Source organism: Gymnoscopelus microlampas (genome assembly GCF_963454915.1).
Source record: "Gymnoscopelus microlampas genome assembly, chromosome: 24".
NCBI classification, from domain to species: Eukaryota; Metazoa; Chordata; class Actinopteri; order Myctophiformes; family Myctophidae; genus Gymnoscopelus; species Gymnoscopelus microlampas.
In genome coordinates this window covers 30057737-30081405 of record NC_139961.1, presented here as the reverse complement: position 1 = coordinate 30081405, position 23669 = coordinate 30057737, and the positions used below count along the sequence as shown (strand labels likewise).

At 42.8% G+C, this 23669-nt stretch overlaps 1 protein-coding gene across 1 annotated transcript; it reads right to left on the bottom strand.

The window, feature by feature from the left end:
- Positions 1–1952: 1952 nt before the first annotated feature.
- LOC311040389 (sodium/potassium-transporting ATPase subunit beta-233-like) lies at positions 1953–13923 on the bottom strand. The gene is made up of 6 exons (XM_084050643.1): positions 13670–13923; positions 10314–10442; positions 7142–7297; positions 6098–6282; positions 5689–5772; positions 1953–3616 (listed from the first exon to the last, which is right to left on the bottom strand). Exons 1-6 carry the CDS (start codon positions 13758–13760, stop codon positions 3356–3358), a joined length of 906 nt encoding a protein of 301 aa, XP_083906769.1. The 5' UTR covers positions 13761–13923; the 3' UTR covers positions 1953–3355.
- Positions 13924–23669: the final 9746 nt, after the last annotated feature.

Sequence of the window (23669 nt, the reverse complement as noted above, 5' to 3'; positions counted from 1 at the left end):
TGATATGAAAGGTATTATCCGAAAGCATACCCTAGAGAAAATAATATTGGTGTATAAACAAAATGAGAAAAAATGTAAAAGAAACATGACATCTACGAAACTATTAACAGCAAAATGGTCTCTGTTTATGAGCGATATATGGCTAAAGCTGTGAATAGACAAGGCCATCTTGCAGTGACTTTTTGACACCAGATATTGACATAACCATAACTCCACAACCATCCTTTTTTATTTTTATGAAGCATTCCTCCTCAGACATATAATTCACCCCTCTGGGGCAACAGTTAGCAGCCACCACAGTGGACATTTACAGAGTCAATGGTGTCATTGTGGTTTAGTCAGTGGGTCACATCACTTGGTGACTCGTCATCATCATTCCTGAGTCCTCTCATCCCCAGCAGCAAAATGTCACAATTTGTCATATTCAGTTTGAGCTGTCTTCCAGAATTAAACGGCTGCATTTTTATTGAATGATGAAATTGGATCATTGTATGATTCTCCCATTGCACCACAGTTAGTCGCGGCCTTGTGTTTTAACCGGCTGAGTGCCAATATCTCCTGAGACCACAGACCACTCATCTATAAAACTGTCATTCCAACCTTAGTCACCTTAATAGGAATACTTAAATCTATTAGCTTTGAACAAAATTGTTTTCATTTAATGTTTGATGGCAATGCACCCAATATCCCAAATCAAAGGGTTATCCCACTTACACCCCTGAGTGCTAGAAAAGGGAAAGAATTAACAATTTTTCTTCTTGGGAAAAAACTTTCATAAAGAGCTTGTCATCAGTTATCTTGACATCCAATTTTAAATATTGATAATACAACTATAATCACTATGATACACTCAAGGTCGTGTTATACTGTGTGATACTGGCAGTGGTGTACTGATCTGCAACACTGGGCTGGCGGCTGCAGCACACCACTGTCAAGATCTTGTAGTATAGCATGATCTGGGTGTATGATTGCTTCAAAGGAACACAAAAACAACCAACAATGGTATTGTTGGTTGTATATCATTTACTAGCATTATGGGTACACTCTCTTAATGTTAAAACGCAAATCCCAAACTTAACCACTTAAACCCTACAGTATACTCCGTTGACCGGAGCCCCCCAGGGGTCTATACTAGGCCGCCTCCTTTTTTCCCTTTCCAAATGTCTCAGATTAGGGATGCTAGGGTTCATGGGTTAATCAATAATATACAAGGAGCTAGCTATTGGCACTGGTGTGCTGCAATCGTAGGCACGAGGCGTTTGGTTTATTGTCATAGATGAGCTGCACACAAGTGTCAATATCACCATATAGCTCCACCGATGACCATATGTGTATTATTGCAATTCTACCAGTTTCATCAGTAACATTTATGATTAGAAAGTGAAAAAGAGGCTTTAAAACCACAGGTGGTCGTTACTAGGTGGCAGACAAACAAGGTAGATGCGTTCAGTGTGCTAGGAGATATTAGATGTTATTAACCCATTAAAACCGGGAAAGCATCTCGTCTCATTTTAGATTTTTTAGCGTTGGCTATTCAAAAATACAAGCTCACAGCGCGTCACTTCGTGCCGCACTGTGAGCTTGTACATCTGCTTTTTAACACTTTTGAAAAATCTTGAAAGTGTGAGGCCCACAGGCCTTCCTCACGCTGAGGAAGGCCTGTGGGCCGAAACGTCCGGTTTATGAGCTGCTGCTGGGGGCGATAAGATATTAAATAAAACAAGATCCTAAACGGATTAAAGGGAGTGCTGGAATTTGTAGATTCGGCCTCAGGTCTTATGGGTTAAAATGCCTCTCAGCCAATCACAAAGCGAGGTCAGAACCAACTGTGGTCTAGTGAGCATTTTACAAGGACGTATTTGTTGTTTTCTTCCCCGTAATAATGGGTTGTCAGTTGTCCCTACTCTTACACATGAGCATAGGTAAAAAATTAAATAAATGCACAGGATTACTTTTCCTTTAATTTTCTTCATTTTATTTCAGTTTGTTTCTTACTGATTAAATAAATGACAAGAGTGGATGAACTCCTGAAAACTTGACTGATGTTAGACATTGACTTTAGCACTTAACATCGACGAAAGATCCTAAAAACACGGAGTACTGCATTGATTGCTTCTGACAAACAGCTTCTCCTCAACCCCCGGCCCAGTGACTTTGGTATTGTATTTATACATTACACTTTTCTGCAAAGAAAAAAAATGTACAACTGCATAAATATAAAATTCTTCCACCATGTTAAATGGTTAAAAACATTCATCAGAAAGTCACACCACAATGCCGTGATGCATCCATCAAAAAAATGACAATCATTTCACTTTAGGTTTCTTTAAAAAGCAGTTCGCTAGCACCGCTGCCACTTTTTAGCTTTTAAAGGGGCTTGAGTGTCTAACGGACCCGACACACAAACTCTACATTCAAGAAAAAGAAAAAAAGAATAAAAGATAAAAATCAAAAAGGTTAAAAGCATGAAACACAGTGTAATAAAATCCCCTACCCCACATTAAGTGATTTAGAAGAGAAAAGAAAAAAAAAAGTAAAAAAAGAAAAACAAAGTAAAAATATCTCCCGTGATTAGACTTAAAAGACGGAAAAAAATAAAGTTCCCTGGAGTGCAGCCTTTTTCTCTCACAGATCAGAAGAGATCAGAACGTACCGTGTCAAAATATTTTTTCAATCATCATGTATACATTAATATATATACGTATATACACATCTGTGACTGCTGAAGCTTGCTCACATAAGAAAAACAGGTTACGACATGGCTTGGAAAAGGACGAAAACATATTTGCGACTACTGCACTGTACACTCCAAAACGTTTATACCGAAACCACACTAGGCAGCAAATCTACGGAAAGGAACAAGGAACACTGCTCGCTACACATCCGTGGTGGAATTACAATTTACAGTCATGAATGAACAATGTCCCATGGCTCGTGGAATTTTCTCATTTACAGTAGAATAAATATTTTTTTCATTACGCTATTGCTACTCTTCCTGTAAATTACACCTAACGCTAGACAGAAGCAGAGAAGCTAGGTACTGAAAGCAGACAGATTTTAAGTATCGGTCCTGCAATGAGATTTTTATATTTCTTTTTTTTTTTTCATTTATTCAAGACTAGTCGTGATTTAACTTATATAGCTATCGTCTCCCTCCCCCTGCATTCCTTTGTTATTTGTCGGTTTGTTTTAAAACATCTCCTACGTTACGTTTCGTTACCTCTTGTAATCGCGTCGCGGTTAAAGGGTCACCAAGAGGAAGGTGGTGGAGGAGGCGGTGGAGGGAGCGAGGGAGGGAGGGATGGGGGGGTGGGGGGGGGTGGGGGCAGAGAAAGTGCTATAGTGCCGACGTTGGTCATACAGTGCCGATATGGATCTTAATGTCAAAGCGTCCCTGGTAGCGGTCCTTTTCGTTGTAGTGAATGTTGTCCCCATAGACTTTGCACTCGATGCGTATGTCCTGGTTCAAGGTGAGGTTGGTGAATTGGATGGCCACCAAAGGCTGCAGGTACTGGGGGTGCAGGAGCTTGCCGTAGTAGGGGTAATACTGCATGGGGAAGCCATCGCCGATGCCGTAGTATTCGATCTTTCCCAACTTCCCAATGTCCTCCTCTCTCTGCCGGGAGCAGAAAAACAATAATTACTTTGCTTTGCAATTTAAGATGGAATACGTTCATACTGTAGAACAAACATTCATCAATGTTACCCTCCATCTCACAGCTTTCTCTGGTGAGCCCTTCACTTAAATACATGAACATTTGCACAAGGGACACCCTGCGTTGACAGGATAAGCTGTAAATGGAAGTGTTTAACAGCCAGCCTTTAGCTGGTCTTCACCATGTCAGTACTGACTAGCAGAACACTTGCAAGAGGTTCAATTCACAACAAACGCACTCTCAGAATAACCACACAGACAGAAACACACAAAGGTCAACTTTCTAAATATTTAAGTTATTACAATTGATAAGTTATTACATTAATCCAATTTGTTTATGTGCTTGAGACCCGTTCCACCATGCAATGTAAGTCAATGGGGAGAATATTTGTAATTATACATTTTAAAATCAGAGAAACTATTGAAGATATCTTGCCAAAATCATGGCAAGGTAATTAAACAACCCAAACCTCTAGTGCATGTGTAATAAAAAGGTCTCCTGTAATCTGAATGACTTTCCGAAGTGTGTGTTTATTATTACATTTCTAACAAGAAATCAAGAAAGTTGGAGTCCTTCTTTTAATACATCTTAATGTTACATTCAAAATGCAATAAAAATAAGATAAGGAAAGTTGCACAGAACAAATTTAAACGGAAAAAGAAAATTAAACAGTACAAACATGAAAGTTGGACTTGGAATAGATAGAAACAGATGATCCGCTGTTGCGAATTCATACATGAATTAGCCAGAAGAAAAAGGAAAGTTTTTAGGTTTTTAATTGCAAATGCAATAGAAATAGAAGATATAACACTGCAATCATCTATATAAGAGAATTAAACTGTACAAGCATGCAACTGTGCAGCTCATTGTAGTCAAAACCCTTCAAACGGTACAAACGTGCAAACTTGTTGACCCATACCGTACCCTGAGCGTTCTGTTGTACTTCGCAGCAGCAAATAAAACAACAGCTCTTCATAAAAAGAATTATGTAGTAGGCCTAGTCTAGTAGCTATAAACAAAACAAACAATTCCATTTTTGAACAGGCTCATGATGGAATAGTGTAACAGGGTTTAATTACATTAAGCAAATAAGCATGTTCAAGGCCTGCGTTTTGCAATACAGAATAGTGTGTCATATCTGGGGCAATAAATGTACCAATTGCTGTGGTGATTTATAAATGCTGTTTTTAGCGCGTGTGTTGCACCACGTGTGCATGCGTGTGTGCTGGACACACTGAGGGATGTTTGAGCAGATGCACAACATACCGTCATTTTATCCACCATCTTTTACCATCGCACTAATAATTCACAGGGAACACCAGACCTGGTGGTCTCTTCTGTATGACATTATTTTTTTCTAAATAATTTTTATCCCGCAATTTTTGTAACCCATTTTTTTACCCGGTGCCAATTTTCTAAGTGATCCTGGGCGCTACACCAGCCCTACACCAGCGCTACACCAGTACCCCACAGCCAGGGAGGCCAGGGCCGAGCTCATGCTTCCTTCAGTGCATGAGAGCCAACTGACCTTCTTGTCACCTGACAGGGGGGAGTTTCCCTGGTTGGACGTAGCGCGTGGAAGGAACACGTTATTCCAACCAGTTCCCTTCCCCTCCATCAGGCGCCCCGGCTGTCATGGGGGAGGCGGTATAGCGACCAGGATTACTACATGTTTTTGTGAGGGTATTAACTACCCTAGGAGACACGGGGAGAACATGCAAACTCCACACAGATCTGTATGACATTAGCAAATGGCGTGACTCACTGGAGTAGTGTGTGTATCTTACGGGGGTGGGAGGGGTAAGTAACCCTGGCCTGTTGGTTGCGTCGTTTAGGCCAATTTGTGATCACAGCCATTGACACAACTCTCTTTCAACGGTTCTGGTTGAGAATATTGTTCGGTTCGTAGTGCGTGACGAACCGAAAACCTTGTAGCAACAGCTCAATACGAGTCGAATACATGTATCATTACACACCTACTAAAAAGGCCAACATTATGGTCCCAGCTGAAAGGAACAGGCTACCCACATACCTTGTGTTGGCAGAAGATGGGGATGACGTTGGGCTGCACCTTGAAATGAGCGTCCTCAGGAATGCTTTCATTGTTGGAAGGAGGCTGAAGATGAAACATTTCAAGGTTAGGCCCCACTCATTTCTATTCTTGGTTTTCCACCAATTATTTACAGCATAGGACATGGCTCTAGTATGAAATCGCATTCTAACAAGATGATTAATCCTGGCTGTACAGTATAGAGTGACATTTATAATATTACTAATACTATTACTAATTACCAATAGTACTGTCCCTGGCTGAATGGATTCCAATATCAACTGTTTTTTAATGATCAATATCAAATCAGTTATCACCAAATGGAGTCTACTTTTGCACTCTAATTCAGTCACCATCATTAGTTGGGAGAACTTGAGGTTTAAGAACTCACCTTTGGCTGGAAGTTGACAATCCTGTTGAGCTTGACAATGAAGCAGGGTTTCCCTTCCTTGAAGCCGTACTCACGGTCTTCTAGGCCTGAGCAGGGCCCCAGCAGGTTCCTGTTGAAACGGCAGGCCCTCCTGACGCCAATGTCACTGTCCATGTCCCCCCTGTGCTTGTAATCTCCAGGCTCATCTGAAGGATGAGAAGAACGAGGTCAGAAAAGGTTCATTTATATTCAACATTAAGTACACGTATGGATACGGACAAGTTTTCTGACCGGTTCCTGTATGCGTTTTCTGAAAGCTTACAGATACGGAAGAAACCTTTTGACTCTGTCATATTGCAAAGCTTCGTGAGGTTGTAGATCTGATATTTTAGCTGTTTAAACGTTTTGGAACATTTTTGAAAGAAATAATGACATGCCCAAAATAGGGATGCCAGGTTGAAAGTGGTTACATTTTCTAACAATGTTATTATTGTGCTTCACAATGATGTTAGATGTGGTAGTGAGCTATGTTAAAGTTAAAGGATGATAGATTCTGTATGACAAGTTGGACTGATATCACATTGAAGACATACAGGCAGACAGTGGATGAAATAAGTTATTTAAGTTATTTCCTGCAACACGTTTACAATTTGGTACCTCTTAACAGACATGGACTCATGCCCCCACTCCAAACCCAAGGTTGGGAAACACTGGGATACATGAAAGTATGTGCGCAGTCAGTGATAGTTACATCGTTTGAAATGGACATATTTGTTTTTGTATGTAAAAGGAGTAATGGGCCTCAATTAGTATTGTCCTATATCAATATCTTGGTGTTTTACCCCTCTGAGATGGTGTGTAATCTTGGATAAGGCATACCAAGATCTTGAGTAAGGTATACTGCCATTTTTTTATCAACCCTTGAAAGTGTGTACGTAATTGTATAGCTATGCTATCCATTGAATATTTCTATGTATATCATCCCTTGTAAGTTTGTATGCATGTTGAAAGTTTGTAACTATAGTCTCGCGTAGTCAGACAACTATTCCACAATATTCTATATACCTCCACAGTCTTCGAACTTCATCTGGTCCCTTTGCGCTTCCTCGTCGTACTTGCTCAGGAACTCCCTCAAGGCCTTGGCATGAGGTATGTAGGTCTCCAAATCGTTGACGTTGAAGGAAAGTTCATTTTTCTCAGAGCGTGGGGTGTGTGAAAGGCCTGCAAGTACAATAGTCATGGGGGGGGGGGACATGGGGGGGGGGGGGTGTAATTAGTTTCAGCACAACAACTATTTCACTTGATGGATCTCAAGCAAATTTGCACTCAAAAAAGAAATCACAATAAAGAAATCACAATGCATTATGGTCGCAGTAGGAGGGCGCTTTGGATTTTCAGATGCAGATTGAGCCCCCCCCTGCTAACATGACAATGGTGGTCTTAAAAAGACCCTTAGCTGGCACAGGCGAGAAGTCACAAATGCTCCCCCCACATCAGAAGGTCCACACAATCCTTAACCACTTCAACCTTAGTTGACTGGGGTCCACCAGGGCCATGCCAATTGTAACCCAGATGAGGGGCACTGCACTCCTCTTGTGTTATACAGTGACTACACCACTTACAGGGTGGGAGACCTTCCCCAAAGAACATTTATTCACAGTTACGAGAACGGTTCATAGTAAACCTGCTAAAAGAGGGTAGATGATACTGATGGTAGTAATGCACTCACTAGGTCCAATCCCTTTTTCCCCTCAACACCAAATCTCTTGGACGAAAATAGCCGATCGACAAGCTCCACAACGTGTCGCGATCTATCATGTTCAGCGAATGTTTGCCTCCCAGAATAGGGACGCCAGGGTTCATGCGGTCAAAGAATAAAGATATCCACAGCACCCTGCCCCCTTACTTCCTTGTCTATGGCCCCCATCAGGCACACACCCTGCCTTACCCCGCCCCATTCACAGGTCACTCAGGGTTCATAACGGGAAACACAGGAAACTTTAAATAAATAAATAGAAAAAGGACTTTAACGTGGTTCTCTGACGGGGAATGACGAGTGAGGACAAGTGTTGTTCACTCCCATTGTCTACTTCGAAAGGAACGTGTGTGTGTGTGTGTGTGTGTGTGTGTGTGTGTGTGTGTGTGTGTGTGTGTGTGTGTGTGTGTGTGTGTGGGGGGGGGGCTTATCAGGTCTTTGATGTTTCCTGAAGCAAGTCACAACTGTTTAACGGATCGAGGTTACTGGAAGCCCAAAGAGTTACAGGCTTAAAAAACACTGTACAACCAATCTTAAACAGCCTGTAAACAAAGGTTTAACCACTTGGACCCTCGCATCCCCATTCTGGGGTGGAACATTCACCGAAAATAGATGATCGCCATGCAATGTGTGTTGTGAGCTTGTAGATTTGGGGGTGGGAGAAAAAAAAAGAAAAAGAAAAAAAAAAGCGCGGACCAACCACAGAGCTGACCCCCGGTCAACTTAGCCTTAGTTTGCCATGTATAGAGGGTTTAGGTTGTTAACCTTTCAGCAGAAAATATGACACATCTGAAAGGGTTCAGCAAAACATATCGTATGCAAGCTGATTTCCCATCAACCAACCAATGAAGTGCATTCTTCACCCTCCACTGTGTCATCCAATGTATCCGTTGTGATCACACCCTCTGAAAAAGGGGAAGTAACTCACAAAGGCAATGTGAGGTATTATCTAAAAGCCCATTAGCGAAGGGTTGTATTTTTGGTAAGTTACGTAATAATCTAGCCTGCCGATTCCCATCAACATACGCACTCATGAGATATTCTATGAAATCATCATGACATGTCATTGACCGCACCTAAACTGAACACCTATCCATTATTATATTTGTTCTTGATAGTCTGTACAGATATTTATTAATAGATTGTACATCTCTTTATTCATTCAGAGACCCAGTGCAGATATCTAGTGCCAGAATCAAAGCTCATTATTTGTTGTCCTTACTTATCTTGATTTGGTTCTTGACTTTTACTCTAACCCCTTACTGCTTTTGCATCTATGACACCTGAATTTCCCTCCAGGGATTAATAAAGGCTTATCTTATCTTAAACAAACAAAGCAACCAGCATTTGAAGAGACTTCAATAATTGCGATCAAAACAATTTCTGAACAGTACGCCTTGTGTATATGACCCATTGACCTCACAGCCATTCAAACCTCTCTAACAGCCCCCACACTGTGTCAAGCGTGACACGTTGTGAGCTTGTACATAGATTGGACATTTTCGCCAAATGTTCACCTATTATGACATGCCCAGAACAGGGCTCATGTGGTGGGCAAACCCTTTCCAAGTTCCAAAATGGCTGCCGTGTGAATATGGTCAATTAACGCTTTCACGTAGAATATGGGAGTTGAATAGGAAATCAGCTGATAATCGGAACAGATCATCTTGTGAGGGGCCTCTGTTTGTATGGCCTCACATGAACACTGTGGTCTATGCCGGTGTTTGTGTGAATTCCACTCCTATCTCGCTGTGCAACTTGCTTTAGACTGTTTAAGTGTGAAATTCAATAAGATTGTGTTTAACCAACCCCCTCCCTTTGCTCTTGTAAGGCAAACATACTTGTAGAAGTTGGCAAAGCTTGGCCTAGAAAAAAAAAGACAGCCAGGGCTTGCATACATCGTTTGCCCGAATCGATTTCCTCTACGAATAAATTGCATTTGCCACAGCCAACACTCCAGATCGTGTCATCTCCAGCTGATGATTCAGTTGTTGTGGAGTCATAAACAGTGACCCCGCTGACCCTGCTATACATTATACATGCTAGCTTGCATCTGACAAGCCCCACTGGCCCTGCCTAGGGTAAAGGCATAGCAACAGTGTGCACACAGGGTAAGTAGTGCTGAATGCAAGTGCTGAAACAAGTCAAGATGCAGATATGGCTCACAACACCGATACAGGTGACCGTTTAGTAGGTTTATCATTCATAACATCTTGGGGCCCAGTTTGGAATGTTACTGGTTTCATAAAACGAGGACTTAAGCCAACTATTGTCAGTTCAAAAGTACTAAAAATGACATTAATGTCAAGTGGTTTAACGTTATATTGAAGGAGGGAGTGTCACTTTTTGCTCTTAATTTGGGGCATGTTTTTTTGATGCAGAACTTTAATGTACAGGATAGAAATCCACTCAATGCACTCACAAATGTCCAATGTTTAAATGACAAACAACAGAGGCTGTGTATGTGTGTGTATTCCTTACCTGGTGGTGCGACTCTGTCTTGCCAAGTGGGTTTGTAATTGCTCAGGGTAAGCAACAAGGCCTGGATGGTGCCGACAAATATTCCAGCCAGGCATCCATAGAAGATCAGGTAGAAAATCAGAATCTTAACTGCAAAGGAAGAAAGGAGGACGTTAAGGATGTGTCATTAACACTTGGTGGCGAATGACAAAAACAAGAAGATGGGAAAGTGGCCCAGCAGCACCAAACACCACCATTAATGACCACGGGAAGGAGCTGGGGAGCGCATACATTTCTGCAACATGCAGCATCTATGGATCTCGTTTTGCCATTGTTGCTATAGCCTCGCACATGCCCTGTTATGAAAACCAATCAAGATACCTTACCATATGAATGACCGCCCTAAAGTCTTTGCGCTGGTTTTGTGATGCTGTCATTTAAAAAAAAATCCAAATTGTTTTCACCCAGTCTTAGCACATTTAGATATCAGGCGTACCGGTAGGTGGAGATCTGTGGCTAGTGGCTACACAAGACTACTGTTGCTTGTTGCAGTAGTGACCGATGATGAGACACACACACACACACACACACACACACACACACACACACACACACACACACACACATCAATGGCACACTAACAGGGAAGTTAAGTTAAAGTTTACAAGGCATACATTCCTATTGTGCAACAGCAGCATTACTGATAAAGCACCTGCCTTGCACAACCTCTGTAGCAGCATATCTGGTTTGACAAACACGACCCAATGCCATTCAAGTACCCCAGATTTGTTAAGACATAGTAAAGAATGTATCACGCAAACCATCTTCCCCCCTGAGATTGCAGTCTTACAAGACATGACTTTCTAATCCATTTAATTACTTTCCATTAGTTTAACCACTTAAGCCCTGTTAAATTTCATCATACAATGGTGTTGCACAAAAATAACAGAAATAGCAGATCTACAAGCTTACGATATGTCGCAGACTTGATGATCTGCCATTCATGACATGCCCAAAATAGGGACGCCATTGCGCCAATTTGAAAGTGGTTAAAAGGATCATGTCAGTTACAGTCAATGACTATTTGTTCCAAGAGTAGGCCTTCCTATATGTACATACCACAGGTGGAAAAACTAATTTTAAAATTAACCTACCAAAATCATGCTCACCACCAAAGCAGCAACATATTGCCAGTTAAAGGCATACTGGTCATTTCTATTAATTAACCCAGGTAGAGTGAAGTAGTTCCGAATTCTCCTTGACATGAAGTGAGCTGGCAACTAGCCAGTCCAGGCTTAAGGATCATTTACAGGCAAAATGGATGCAAACAGTGGGGCTTGTGTCTCCACTACGGAGGGGGGTAACTACAGAGCTAGCTTTCACATTCAAATCATCCAACAGTGGCAGCCATTGTTTTTTCAGCTTTGCAGGGATGAGACAGTGAAAACGTGCACCAGAAATTATAATTCCACATCTGAGTATCCAGGGCACTACTGTCATTCTTTCAACAACAACAAAAAACACGGTAACCAGCGTTCTACACCACTCGAGGACATACAATTCTGTATAGACCTCAAGTTAAGACCTCAGATGTAATCGAGCTACTGTATGTTGTCTGCTGCACAGGGCAATGTCAAAGGGTCAAATATGCACAGCAGTTTTAAGTTACTTTCACTGGACAATTAATCATTTAGGACCTGGTAGTGGTCAGATGCAAGGCTATATTATAAAAATGAAAATAAACCCATTATGTTTCTTTGCCTTATAGTAGACACATTTGGATCAGTCATGCCCAATGTCATGCTCAACTTTCCTGTCAGTGCCATTGATTAGAAATTAATTGTTTGCTTTTCCAGGCATTGCATTTGTTTGCTGTACTCATTTAAAAAAAAAAGGCAAATACATTCAGGTAATACATTAAAACTCTGAAGTCTGAAATCCAGCTGGGTAAGTCTGTACTACTGCAGACTACCTGTCCCCTGGGTACCAGTGCGCACATCATTGCGCATGGCATGACTTTACCCAACGCATCAGCATTTTTCATGCTGACCTAGGAAGGACAAAACCCATAAGTTCCACACAAGTTGTAGTTGACTGACTCTAGGCTTAGTCCCAATCAGTGCCTCTTTAATACATCCAAGTCTAAGCATCGATTTAGGCTCTAAATCGCTTTCATTCATTCATTCATTCATTCATTCTCATTACACAGCGACACAAAATTCCCAGTGTTTTTGTGGCCTGTGTCTGTGTGACATTGGGACGTGGAAAGGAGGATGGATGGATGGCGTCGGTGGAGGAAACCAGAGAAATGTTATAGCCTATACAAGTTAATCAATTCTGCAGCAGCTGACATCTGATCACAGCAGCAGAGAAACCAAAGAAGAGACACACACACACACACACACACACACACACACACACACACACACACACACACACACACACACACGAAGCTCTCTCCATTTCCAAGCAGCAGGGCCCCTCAATCACCTTGACTCACCTTGGACTTTGATGCATTTTTAACCCTTTGATTGCCTCACCAGCCATCATAATGTGATTGAAACGGACATAACTTTCTGTTTCAGCGTCATGTTATGATAATGGTAATCATAATGATAACATGACAACATCATGTCCTCTCCTCTCTGTCTGTGTGTGCCGCAGTTCATCAGCAGCACCCATGCATGCGCACTGTCTATGCACGCTGCATTTACAATCACTAGACACACACACACACACACAACCCTTTTTCAACGATGACCTTGGCAGTTACATCACTGTGTTTGAAAAAAAAACACACAATAGCTGATACTAAAAAAACACCGACATTTGTCTGTGCGGTTAAGAAGAGGCTATACGTGGTGGTTCCAAGGGCAGTGACATTATTATATAAAATAATGGTCCATGATGTGTCATAGAAGACGCATCATACAGTGTGAGACTTGTAATAGCACCCATAGTTCGTGCTATACGATTGTCAAAAGAAATCCAAAAACAATCTGGAATAGCACCCATTGTTTGTACTATACGATTGTAAAAAAAGAATAAGATAGCAGCACCCCACTGCCACTGGTGGCAGATAATGTGCAATCTCAACACACACAGTCCACGATCGAACCAACCGATCACGAAATGCAGCAAAGTCAAATCAAACAGGTGTCTCTCAGAATGAAACAGAGGAGGCGCGCTACTTCTCAACCTCATCTCATCTCAAACCAACACGCGTGCTTTCATCCTCCCTCCGCGTTATTATCATCATGATTAATGAATTATGAACGTGCCACCGCACCAACCACCAATTAAACTCCTCCGTTTGCGTGGTTTAAATAAATGTCCATTGTCTTAAAAAATATAATCATTTTTATAACAATACTTACACCAACTTCCACCAGTACGTCCGAGGAACTCTCCTTTCTCCGAATTCCACACGAAAGCCTTCCATCCCTCGTCGTCTTTATTGGAAGGCATCTTTTAATTAATTAAGCTAAATTAGTGTATTATTCCCCTTCTTTAGAGGTGCTTTACTTCTTTTTTTGTTCCCGTTCTCAGGTCCCCTTCTTTCTTTCTTTCTGTGTGTTTTTCTGGAGTACCCAACAGACAAACTAACCCGAAGCACCCCGACGGAGATGTAACCCAGCCGGAGCCGATGCAAACCGCTCCAATATATGATGCTGTGGCTCCTCGCGACTCCGCCCCCAAAAAGCTCCACGGTGCCTCGCTCCAAAAATAAGTCAATCCACAAGCCCACGTCGCGTCACCTCCGCGAGGCGACGTGGGCTTGTACATCGACTTATTCTCCACCGTCGCACGACGAAGTAGACACCGGGCTTCGGTTACCTAGTGGGAGGGGCGGAGCGGTTCACGGCCAATAACAAAGCGAGCCGCTTCTGCGTCAACTATCATAAGTGAAAAACCCGGACCCCATAGCCCGGAGAGAAGAGCCGGGCGCGCCATGATTGGTTGGTTAGTTAGTTGGTTGTCAAGCAACCGTTGACACTACAGCATTGTAAAAGAAAAAAACGAATTATTGTAGGCTATAAACACATTGAACATGTCAAGTTTTCTAAATGTGTAATAATTTAGGTCTAATCTGTGGACAGTACTTATAATGACAATAAGGTTATTACAGTCCAACTTTAACTTAGTTTTTAACAAGTGCACACATAGCCTAGCCCTAGCACAACTATCTCTCTCCCCCCCTCTCCCTCTCTCTCCCTTTCTCTCTCTCTCTCTGGAGTTTGATAACCCCCCCCCCGCCCCACATATATTATAGACCTAAAATTATTATTTAAAAAACTGTAATAAAACTCTCATCAGCGGTTGACCTGACAGACAGCAACCATGACTGACAGCAAGCCAATCAGTATCAGTACTGTGTTGTGTGACCCACCCTATGAGCTATGGGATGCAGACTGCACCTTGAAGGAGAGAGCTGGCATCGCTCATGACATCACTGCACCCTTGGGCTTGTGTGTGTGTGTGTGTGTGTGTGTGTGTGTGTGTGTGTGTGTGTGTGTGTGTGTGTGTGCGTGCGTGCGTGCGTGCGTGCGTGCGTGCGTGCGTGCGTGTTGTGTGTGGGTGTGTGTGTGTGGGGGGGGGGGGTTGGTGTGTGTGGTGTGTCATGTGTGTCGCGCGCGCGCGTGTGTGTGTGTGTGTGTGTGTGTGTGTGTGTGTGTGTGTGTGTGTGTGTGTGTGTGTGTGTGTGTGCGTGCGTGCGTGCGTGTCGTGTGTGGTGTGTGGGTGTGTGTGTGGGGGGGGGGGTTGGTGTGTGTGGTGTGTCATGTGTGTCGCGCGCGCGCGTGCGTGTGTGTGTGTGTGTGTGTGTGTGCGTGTGCGTGTGCGTGTGTGAAAACATGAATAAAGACTCCTAATAGGGGACAATATTTTTACAACAAACACAATCTGAGACTACCCACAGCAGTAACGTTTAATGTAGATTGAAATCTTGCTAGATGGTTAACCCCCTAACTATCCCTGCCAGCTGTAGGCTACTCCTTTTGACTCGGCAGTGTGTATACCTGTAGACTAATAATCCCCAATATATTACCACATCATCTTGGAAGATGAACAACAGGTGATTAACCCATTCAGATCAGCTTTATTGTCACATCACAGGTTTACAGAAGTAAGACCTGAGGCCAACAAATGCCTTCTAAATCAGTAGTTGTCAGACTTTCAAAGATTTTTCAAAAATAGCAGATGTATAAGCTCGCAGCGACGCGCTGTGAGCTTGTATATCTGCTATTTTTGAATAGCCACCGCAAAAATCTTAAAATGACACAGATGCTTTCCCGGTTTCAATGGGCTAAATGACATTCCTCAGCTAATGCTGTAGAACAGAGCTAGTATTCATATTAAACATTTTCCATAGATTTCATTGTTGCTTCATACACTTGTTTGACAGCACTATCATCAATGTTATGCAAATTCATGTTTTGATACCACCAGTTAAACCCTCAATACTTGGTCTGCTAAAAATAAATAGGGTTAAAGTGGATAAACTGATTTTGATGCTATATTAACTAATGTGGCTGGGGACTCACCGGAGAACCACTGCTGTAGAATAGGCGGCGAACAGTTGTGAAGATTGACAGACTTTATTGTGTGATAAATATTTGGGGCTCATCATGACATGTTATTATCATGGAAGTCCGGAATCCCTCCTGGCCACAGGAGTGATCCCCTTTGTATTTATAGCCATGTACAATGGTAAGAAGCTTTAACTAGTGGCAGGAAACTTAACTGGCACGGATTGTGAGAGTTGATGATGGCCGGAACATGACCTATAGAATATAACAGCTGCCTAATCCATATTTAGGTGGACCTGATGATCCACATGTAACTGACACCCATCACTATTTCACACCGTTGTTCTGCTGGCAGCAGCGAGACTGCTGTCATTTTGATTTTGCTGTTTGATCTCTTTATTGTTATCTTGCAGCATTTTTATCTTGTTCTTCCTCTGCTTCCTCTGCAGAGGTTATGTTTTCTGTCTGTAATAATTCGCCCTTCGTTTTGTTTGTCCTAGTGATGACATAACAAGAACAGTAACGCACACCAAGGGTTTAGTGAGGCGTTGACCTTCGGGAATAAACTCATTAACCCCTTCGGGAATAAACTTAAAAAGAAGGAAAAGGAGTTGCACACTCTGGCTCCATATGATTTGATTTGATTGACGTTTCGGCCTGTTGGCCTAACTCAGAATCAACAAAATGTCCTAGGGATGACAACATGCCACAATACTTTTAGATTTGTTCACTGTTCAAAGATTTGTCTTTGTAATGATATTCCTGTATCGTCTCCCTTCTCATTGCTCTGTGCCTTTTTATACTCGTGCACAAGCCCAAAACATTGCTATCACACTCTATTCTGTTATCACACTCTACTGGGCGCACCTTTCTAGCTATTATTATCATTGTTTTGTTACTTATTTCAGTATGAGTGTCATTCAATAGGTACAGTGAATTCACAGACGTCTCGCCGAAGAGGGCCTCTCTAGGCTATAAGTTGCTCACAAACTGCTTGGGTAATGGACCATTTTCACAGTAGACATTTTGACGTGTCATGGTACAAGCAGCTGAAGGTACAATTTTAATGAAATGGTTTTACCTGATTAAATTATTATTTGTCAAGATGGGTGTCAAGCAAGTTATGTCTAATTCCACAATTCCTGTTCCTCCTGACAATCCTGAGGGAAGCTACTGTATTGAGGGAAACTACTGAGGGGAAAATAAAAATGATTCTGTGGACAAATTGCTTTCGGCAATCTCAAGGTCATCCAGCTGCTCCCACTGTGGGATCAGATAGATGACCTCGACTTTGCAGATGGCTATTTCTCCTTTGACAAAAACAGATACAAATGCAGGAGAAGACAGAGAGACTCTCACAAACTGCGAGACACAGGTGATAAAGATCCACAACAAAACTAGCAACGCTACCCTCATAGATGAGGTATAAAGCATTCACATACTGTACATAGGCTGTGTTGTGGACTCCACCGGAGAGACAGTTGCTGACATAAAAAGCAGGGTCAATAAGGCTAGGGTGGTGTTTAACATGCTCAGGGTAGACATGGAGCTAAAACACATCTAGATCTATACCAAAATACATATCTTTAACTCCAGTGTGAAACAGGTGATGCTCTGTAGAATAATGAAACAAACAACAAACAGGCTGCAAACATTCCCAAGGAACAAGCCAACAAGGCAAAGAAGTTGCCCCAGGAACAGCTGGAGAAGAGTGTCCAGGCAGGGAGTGGGCTCAACCGGGGAGATCTTGAAAGAACTGCCAACAACTGAGTAAAGTTTAGTACATTTTGTCAATAGCCCATGGTCCCTGCAGGAGCACAGGGCTTAAGAGGTCAAATAAGCCAAGCAACTGTACTTCATAATGGTGCACAGAAACACCTAAATGAAACACACCCACAATTAACGTTTCCTTACCTTCAGCTGAGTTTATCATCATAACAATGTCTGCTTTGAAAAGGGTTTGTGATTGATTGATTGATTGATTGATTGATTGATTGATTGATTGATTGATTGATTGATTGATTGACTGAAGAACCCTATAATCGTGCGTTAGTATACAGTATTAAGGGTATGTATGTAAACCCTTGTAAATGTATTACATGTGTAATATAATGGTATAGTAGTTCAGTGTGCCACAGGTCATAATACCTGAGTACATGGCATTATGTTCCTGCAGGGTTTGAGATATTTTACTAAACAAACACTTGAGGTGTTCTGGACCACTTTAAGCATTTGAACTCTGTATGCAGCCTGAGAGATCATTGGCTGCATAGGCCGATTTCTGCACACAAACGTAAAACCAAGCTGGTGCAAAGTACAGTAACAGTACTGCGGTTGTTGTGTAACCGGGTAGCTGCCAGCCTTCTTGGGTGCTATAATTTAATTGCATTTCCAATCGAATCTTAACCAGGGGGTTAAAAGTGGGAGAGTTTTCAGCTAAAGCTTCTCTAAAAGCTTCTCTGGCCTAATCTTCGGCTGCAATTCTCCCTCACTTGAAATTTGAATGAGTCACACAGTGCTCAAGTCGAGAGTTTTCCTTTTATCTAATGAACAGCAACAACATTCAATAGGACATGGGTGGGATTATGTCACCCTGACACTGTTTTATTCCTCACTGATAATTAGAAGAGTTCACTGAAGAGTTCATTTCAAACACTATATATCCATTTAACAGGCTCACTTGTAGGACAGACGACGGCCACAGTTTTGGGTCAAAAGTAGTGTTTATTTCCGTACGACTCGACCACACACTGCTTGCCATGCCTTGGTGTAATAAAGTAGTACAGGGCCACACAGAAACAATTAACAAAAGATAAAACGCAGATAATACCCCACCTGTCATAACAGAGGCTATCTTGCTCCCTGAATGTGTGTAGATGACTGATTTATCCTGTCGGTTAATTCAATGCACAAACAGGTAGGTGTGCAGTCACACTTATAGCTCTAAGTCCAATTAGTTTGACTCTGGTCGGTGTGACATCAGCCATCAGCCATCAGCAATCCCCCATTCCCCCAACACCAAACGGCAGCCAGGGAGAAACCGCAGCTGAATCCTACAGCCAACTCCACCCTCACCCTCCTTCTTGGAAGCCAGAGGCCTGGTACTGGCAGACCTGGCTGGCAGCTCTCTGGGTTCAGGTTGCTGCAGGAGGCTGCTTGGATGGGCTGGGAGGAGGCTCGGCAGCTGGGTCACGAATGTGGCTCTTGGTGGATTCGCGACCCGCAGGTGGTTGCCTGTGGGGGTCACTGCGCTACTTCCCCACCCTCAGGTGGGCACCGCCATCGACTTCAGCTGTTAATGGGGAGGCCTGCTGGTTCCCATCCTACCGGACTGGTAGGCAGGTCGATAACCAGATGGCTGGGACATGTAGCTGGGCTTGCTGACTGGTCCTCCCCAGGACACTTGGTGGCTGGTCCTCACCAGGATGCTGCTGACACATAGCCCGGCTCGGCGGGTTGCCCTCACCAGGACGCCGGTACACTCTGAAAAGTACACTTATTTCCATGCAACCACACACTGCTTGCCATGCCTTGGAGTAATAAAGTAGTACAGACCCAGAAACAAATAACACAAGATAAAAGGCAGATACCAAAACCTGTCATGACAGAGGCTGTCTCTCTTGTGTGTGTGTGGGGATGACTGATTTATCCTGTGTACATCGATGCACAACAGGTTTACAACCTCTGAGTCCATTCACACATTCAAAGGGGTTTATTTGTCACTCACTCATAAAAGTACAAGCAGCAAAATGTCAGCGTGACATGCTCCACAGACTGTGCTAACAATATAACAATAATAACAATAGGGCACCGACCTGGGGCAATGTCGATACTCGTGAATAACAACAAGTTGGGGCAGAGTAGAATGATTAGTTGAAGGGGAGACAATCCAAGATGGTATATAACTCAATGGATAACATACTCCAAGGTGATAACTGTTTGTTCTTTTGTTCCCAATGGGTTCTCCGAGGTAGACAGAGAGTAAAGCTGTAAACTCCCTACGACTGCCAAGGGTGAGCCATACAGTAGGATGTCACCGATTGAGCCAGTACTCTTTAATGGGGACCCTCACAGAAATGGCAGCTTGCAACGGGCCATTCCTGGAAGAAAAAAAGAAAAAACTCTTCCTCTAAAACAGTCATTACGGCAACAACAATAATCATCTTTAGGCCTATTCCCTTTCAGTGACGGAATGCCTTCATGCCGGCAGACCGGACCGGGGGTGAACCAGTTCCCGTTTTAGCGCAGTGGGTGTCCCGTGTTGTTGTTGTCCACACCCCCCACCCACCCCCAAGAGCTTTGCTGTTCCTCGGTTCTCACCACAGGGATAATGAGCTCTTGTTACACAGCACAACCACAGCCAAAGAGTGCACACACACAAGTCTAAAAAACCCAACTACCTCCCTCCCTCCCCACCCACCCCCACCGAACAGCCTTCAAAAGCAGGCTCAAGGGCAAATGAGCTTATAGTGCCAGAGGCCAAATAATACTTGAAAATGAGTAGGTTCTCATTGTTGACTGAGAGTGTGTGTGTGTCACAGCATGAGCAAATGCTCACGCATACGGTCATGTATTGTTGTGGCTGCAAAGGTGTGTGTGTGTGTGTGTGTGTGTGTGTGTGTGTGTGTGTGTGTGTGTGTGTGCATGCGCGCGCGCGTGCGTGCGTGCGTGTGTGTGTGTGAGTCCTTCGGCTCATGTGTTTTGTTGTTTACGCTGTCCTGGGCCTCGGCACGCCTTGGACATTCGTGCCTCATTAATTACCTCTCTTGCATGTACAATGCTGCTGTTCAATCTGCCGGGACGGCATAAACAGGAAACAGTACCTCCTTGAAAAACAAACAAATTAGCTATGAGCCTCTTTGCTTGCCGTAGAGCTTTCACTATACAGTATATATACTGTATATATTCATCATCATTAGTCTAAGAAGTCAGTGCTATCGATCCACCAGGTGTTTATGTATCTGACAAGTGACACCGTGTTCGTAATTTATACTCCCCGCACGAATGCTGGCTACCTCACCTTAATTGTTGCTTTCATCAGACACAGACTTTTACAAATCATTATTTGTCGCTGATGCTATGACAGACAGAAGGTTCAAAACAAATTCTGTTTATTCTTAGATAAGTGCATAAACAAGATTGCTGCAGGAATATTGTTTCATAAAGCATTTTGTTCTTTAAAATAACTTTTCTTCTATTTAACAAATATACATTATCATTTTTTTTAGATGGATCTATCACTGTCATAGTGCCAGTGAGAAGACCTTAATCTCCATCTAGAAATAATGAAAAGGTTGGTAACTTCTGCCTTCACAAAAGCATAGCAGAGTAGTGGTTCTCAAAATGGGTTCTAGGGACCCTCTGGGTTCATTGAGGGGGTTTCAAATGGACCCTTACAGATCTGTTGTGTGTACAAATGGAACCAAATGGACCCGTAGCTTACAGGTCCATTTGTGCACTCTCAAGAGTTTTGTGGGTCCCTTGAAATTAAAAAGTTTGAGAACCACTGGCATAGAGCATTGCTGTACCTTCAGATAATCCGTTGGGATGGATTATGATTCACAACAAACAGAACACATTTACCCTATAAGTCATGATCCACAACAAAAGACAATAGGACCTTAATAAACGATAACAACAGAATCGAGCTGTGGGTGAAACGTGATGGTAGACAACTCTTTCTGTCTCCTTTTATGGACTCCAGCTCTATCTGTCTCTTTTTATGGACTCTGTAGACAACTCTTTCTGTCTCTTTTTGTGGACTCTGTAGCACGTAAACAATGCACATGCGTGCGCGCATGAGTCATGATACCTCTGTGACCTGGCAGTCTTGATTCATGCTAAAGGCTGGCTAGCTGACAGGGCCAGCTGCCCACTGTGTCAGCCCACCACCCACTACTTGTCTTCTGTGCCAACTGCAGTGCGTCTCTCACACCACTCATCCGACCACATGAGCTATTTTGGGGGAATCTGTTTCTATTTAGAGAAGTTGAGGATTTGAGCCGCGGGGGAGCTACTGTCATCATTAGGGCGCTCTCGGGAAGTTGAATAAGTCATAGAGTCTAATAACTCACACTCAACATAGCTCGCATAGCTCACACTCACATACACATACACACAAACAGAATGCAGTCTGTGTGATTCCTTGCGTTTCCACTCTCTCCCTCTCTCCGGTCTGTGTGATGGGTGCTGTGTTTGTAGACAGCCGGAAGGCGAGCCAGGTGAAATGGCACGTCAGCCTCACAGCACACAGGGAGCCATTGACCTTTAAATACCACCTCAAGGTCAAGACAAATTAAACCACTGTCACTTGTGCGTATTAAGGCTGACAGAGCGTATAGTTCCCTATGGTTTAGCTTTAGGAGGATTTCCACAAAGGGGAGATTCAGTGGTTTAAATCTACCCTGTCGCTAGCTAGAGTTTGCACTTTGAACACCGGCCTTAGGGGATTCACAAAGGTTTCATCCGAGAGGACAGGTTAGCATGTGTTATCAATGCTAGTGAAAGTCAAAAGGGCACCAGAGCAATTTTACAGTAAAGGCTGCATACCATTTGGTAGTTGGCATCTAATTGCCAATTAACTTACATACAAAATGGATCTCTTATCTTTTACATTTTATACCAAGAACCCGTCTTTCCCCTCCAGAGTTGTTAAGGAGTCTATGGTTTTAATCGGTCACTTGTTTACATTACTGTAGCTGCCATCTTACAGTACCATGAAGCACTGGAGATCAGTTTTATGGACTCATTACTCAGGTTAATTAATCTGCTGCAAGCAAATTAATAGTCTTCATCCTATTCAGTTAATTGCACCCTTATGGGGTGGTGGGAGGAGGTTGTAGTCTGGCAAAACATGATGTCATCACGCACGCGCAACAGCTCCTCTTGGCACTGTGTTGCATGTGGAGTGGTGTACTTTATACTTATACTCCACTACATCTCTGAGGCAAAGATTTGTTTTACTCCACTACAATTATCGGAAAACTTCAGTTGCTAGTTACTTACATTTTTATTATTGATACAAAACCCCTATTCTATACTTCAGCTATTCGAAAATACAGGCTCACCATGCGTCTATGCATTGTGAGCTTGTAGATCTGCTATTTGTGTGTCTCCACTTAAGTGTGTACTTTTACTTTTGGTACTTTAAGTACCAAGTAACCGGTTTAGATGCCAATACTTTCACTCCAGTAAAGATTTTGAATACAGGACTATTACTCGTAACAGAGTACTTCTTCATTATGGTACCATTACTTTTACCCAAGTAACAAACTTGAGTACTTTCTCCTGCTACTGTGCACGTGTCTCCCAACATGTAGACTTATATGGTTGCGTCTCGGCTCTCAGGGGAAGTGATCAATAAGCATGTATGTGGAGCTGTGACAGCCTCATGGACACTGTTTCCTGTCCCCTGTCAGAAGATGAAACGGGAACATCACAGAGCCTGCACAGCAGAAGCACAGTGGAGCATGGGTTGCCGTACAGATTAGATTATAACGATCGCTTCAAAGATTGTTTTTCAATGTGCTCTTATGTTTGTATTAGACGGATAGACCTTTTTTGATCCCGCAAGGGCAATTCAGCAGTCATAGCAGAGCCGCAGTATTAAAAAACACAGGACAGATGCGGATAAGGGGTATAAGGAGATAATGTAGCCTGCATCTAAGCTTCAATAATAAAAGAATAAGAGGGAGTAAACAGGCAGCAATTGCACAGTACTTAGAAATTAGGTATCAAAAACCAAACAAGATGTTTAGTGTCTGGCCTGGCCTTCTACACTTGGGCTGCCCAGGATTTGCATGGTGTATGACCTGTATTAACAGGCATAAATATAAATGTTGTTAATGTG

Excerpts from the sequence above, each read along its gene's own strand:
- LOC311040389 (XM_084050643.1), bottom strand. The coding sequence starts at position 13,760 with ATGCCTTCCAATAAAGACGACGAGGGATGGAAGGCTTTCGTGTGGAAT. Across the intron at positions 7,298-10,313 it reads AGACAGAGTCGCACCACCAG|GCCTTTCACACACCCCACGC; the intron begins GTAAGGAATACA and ends TTGTACTTGCAG. Across the intron at positions 3,617-5,688 it reads CCATCTTCTGCCAACACAAG|AGAGAGGAGGACATTGGGAA; the intron begins GTATGTGGGTAG and ends TGCTCCCGGCAG.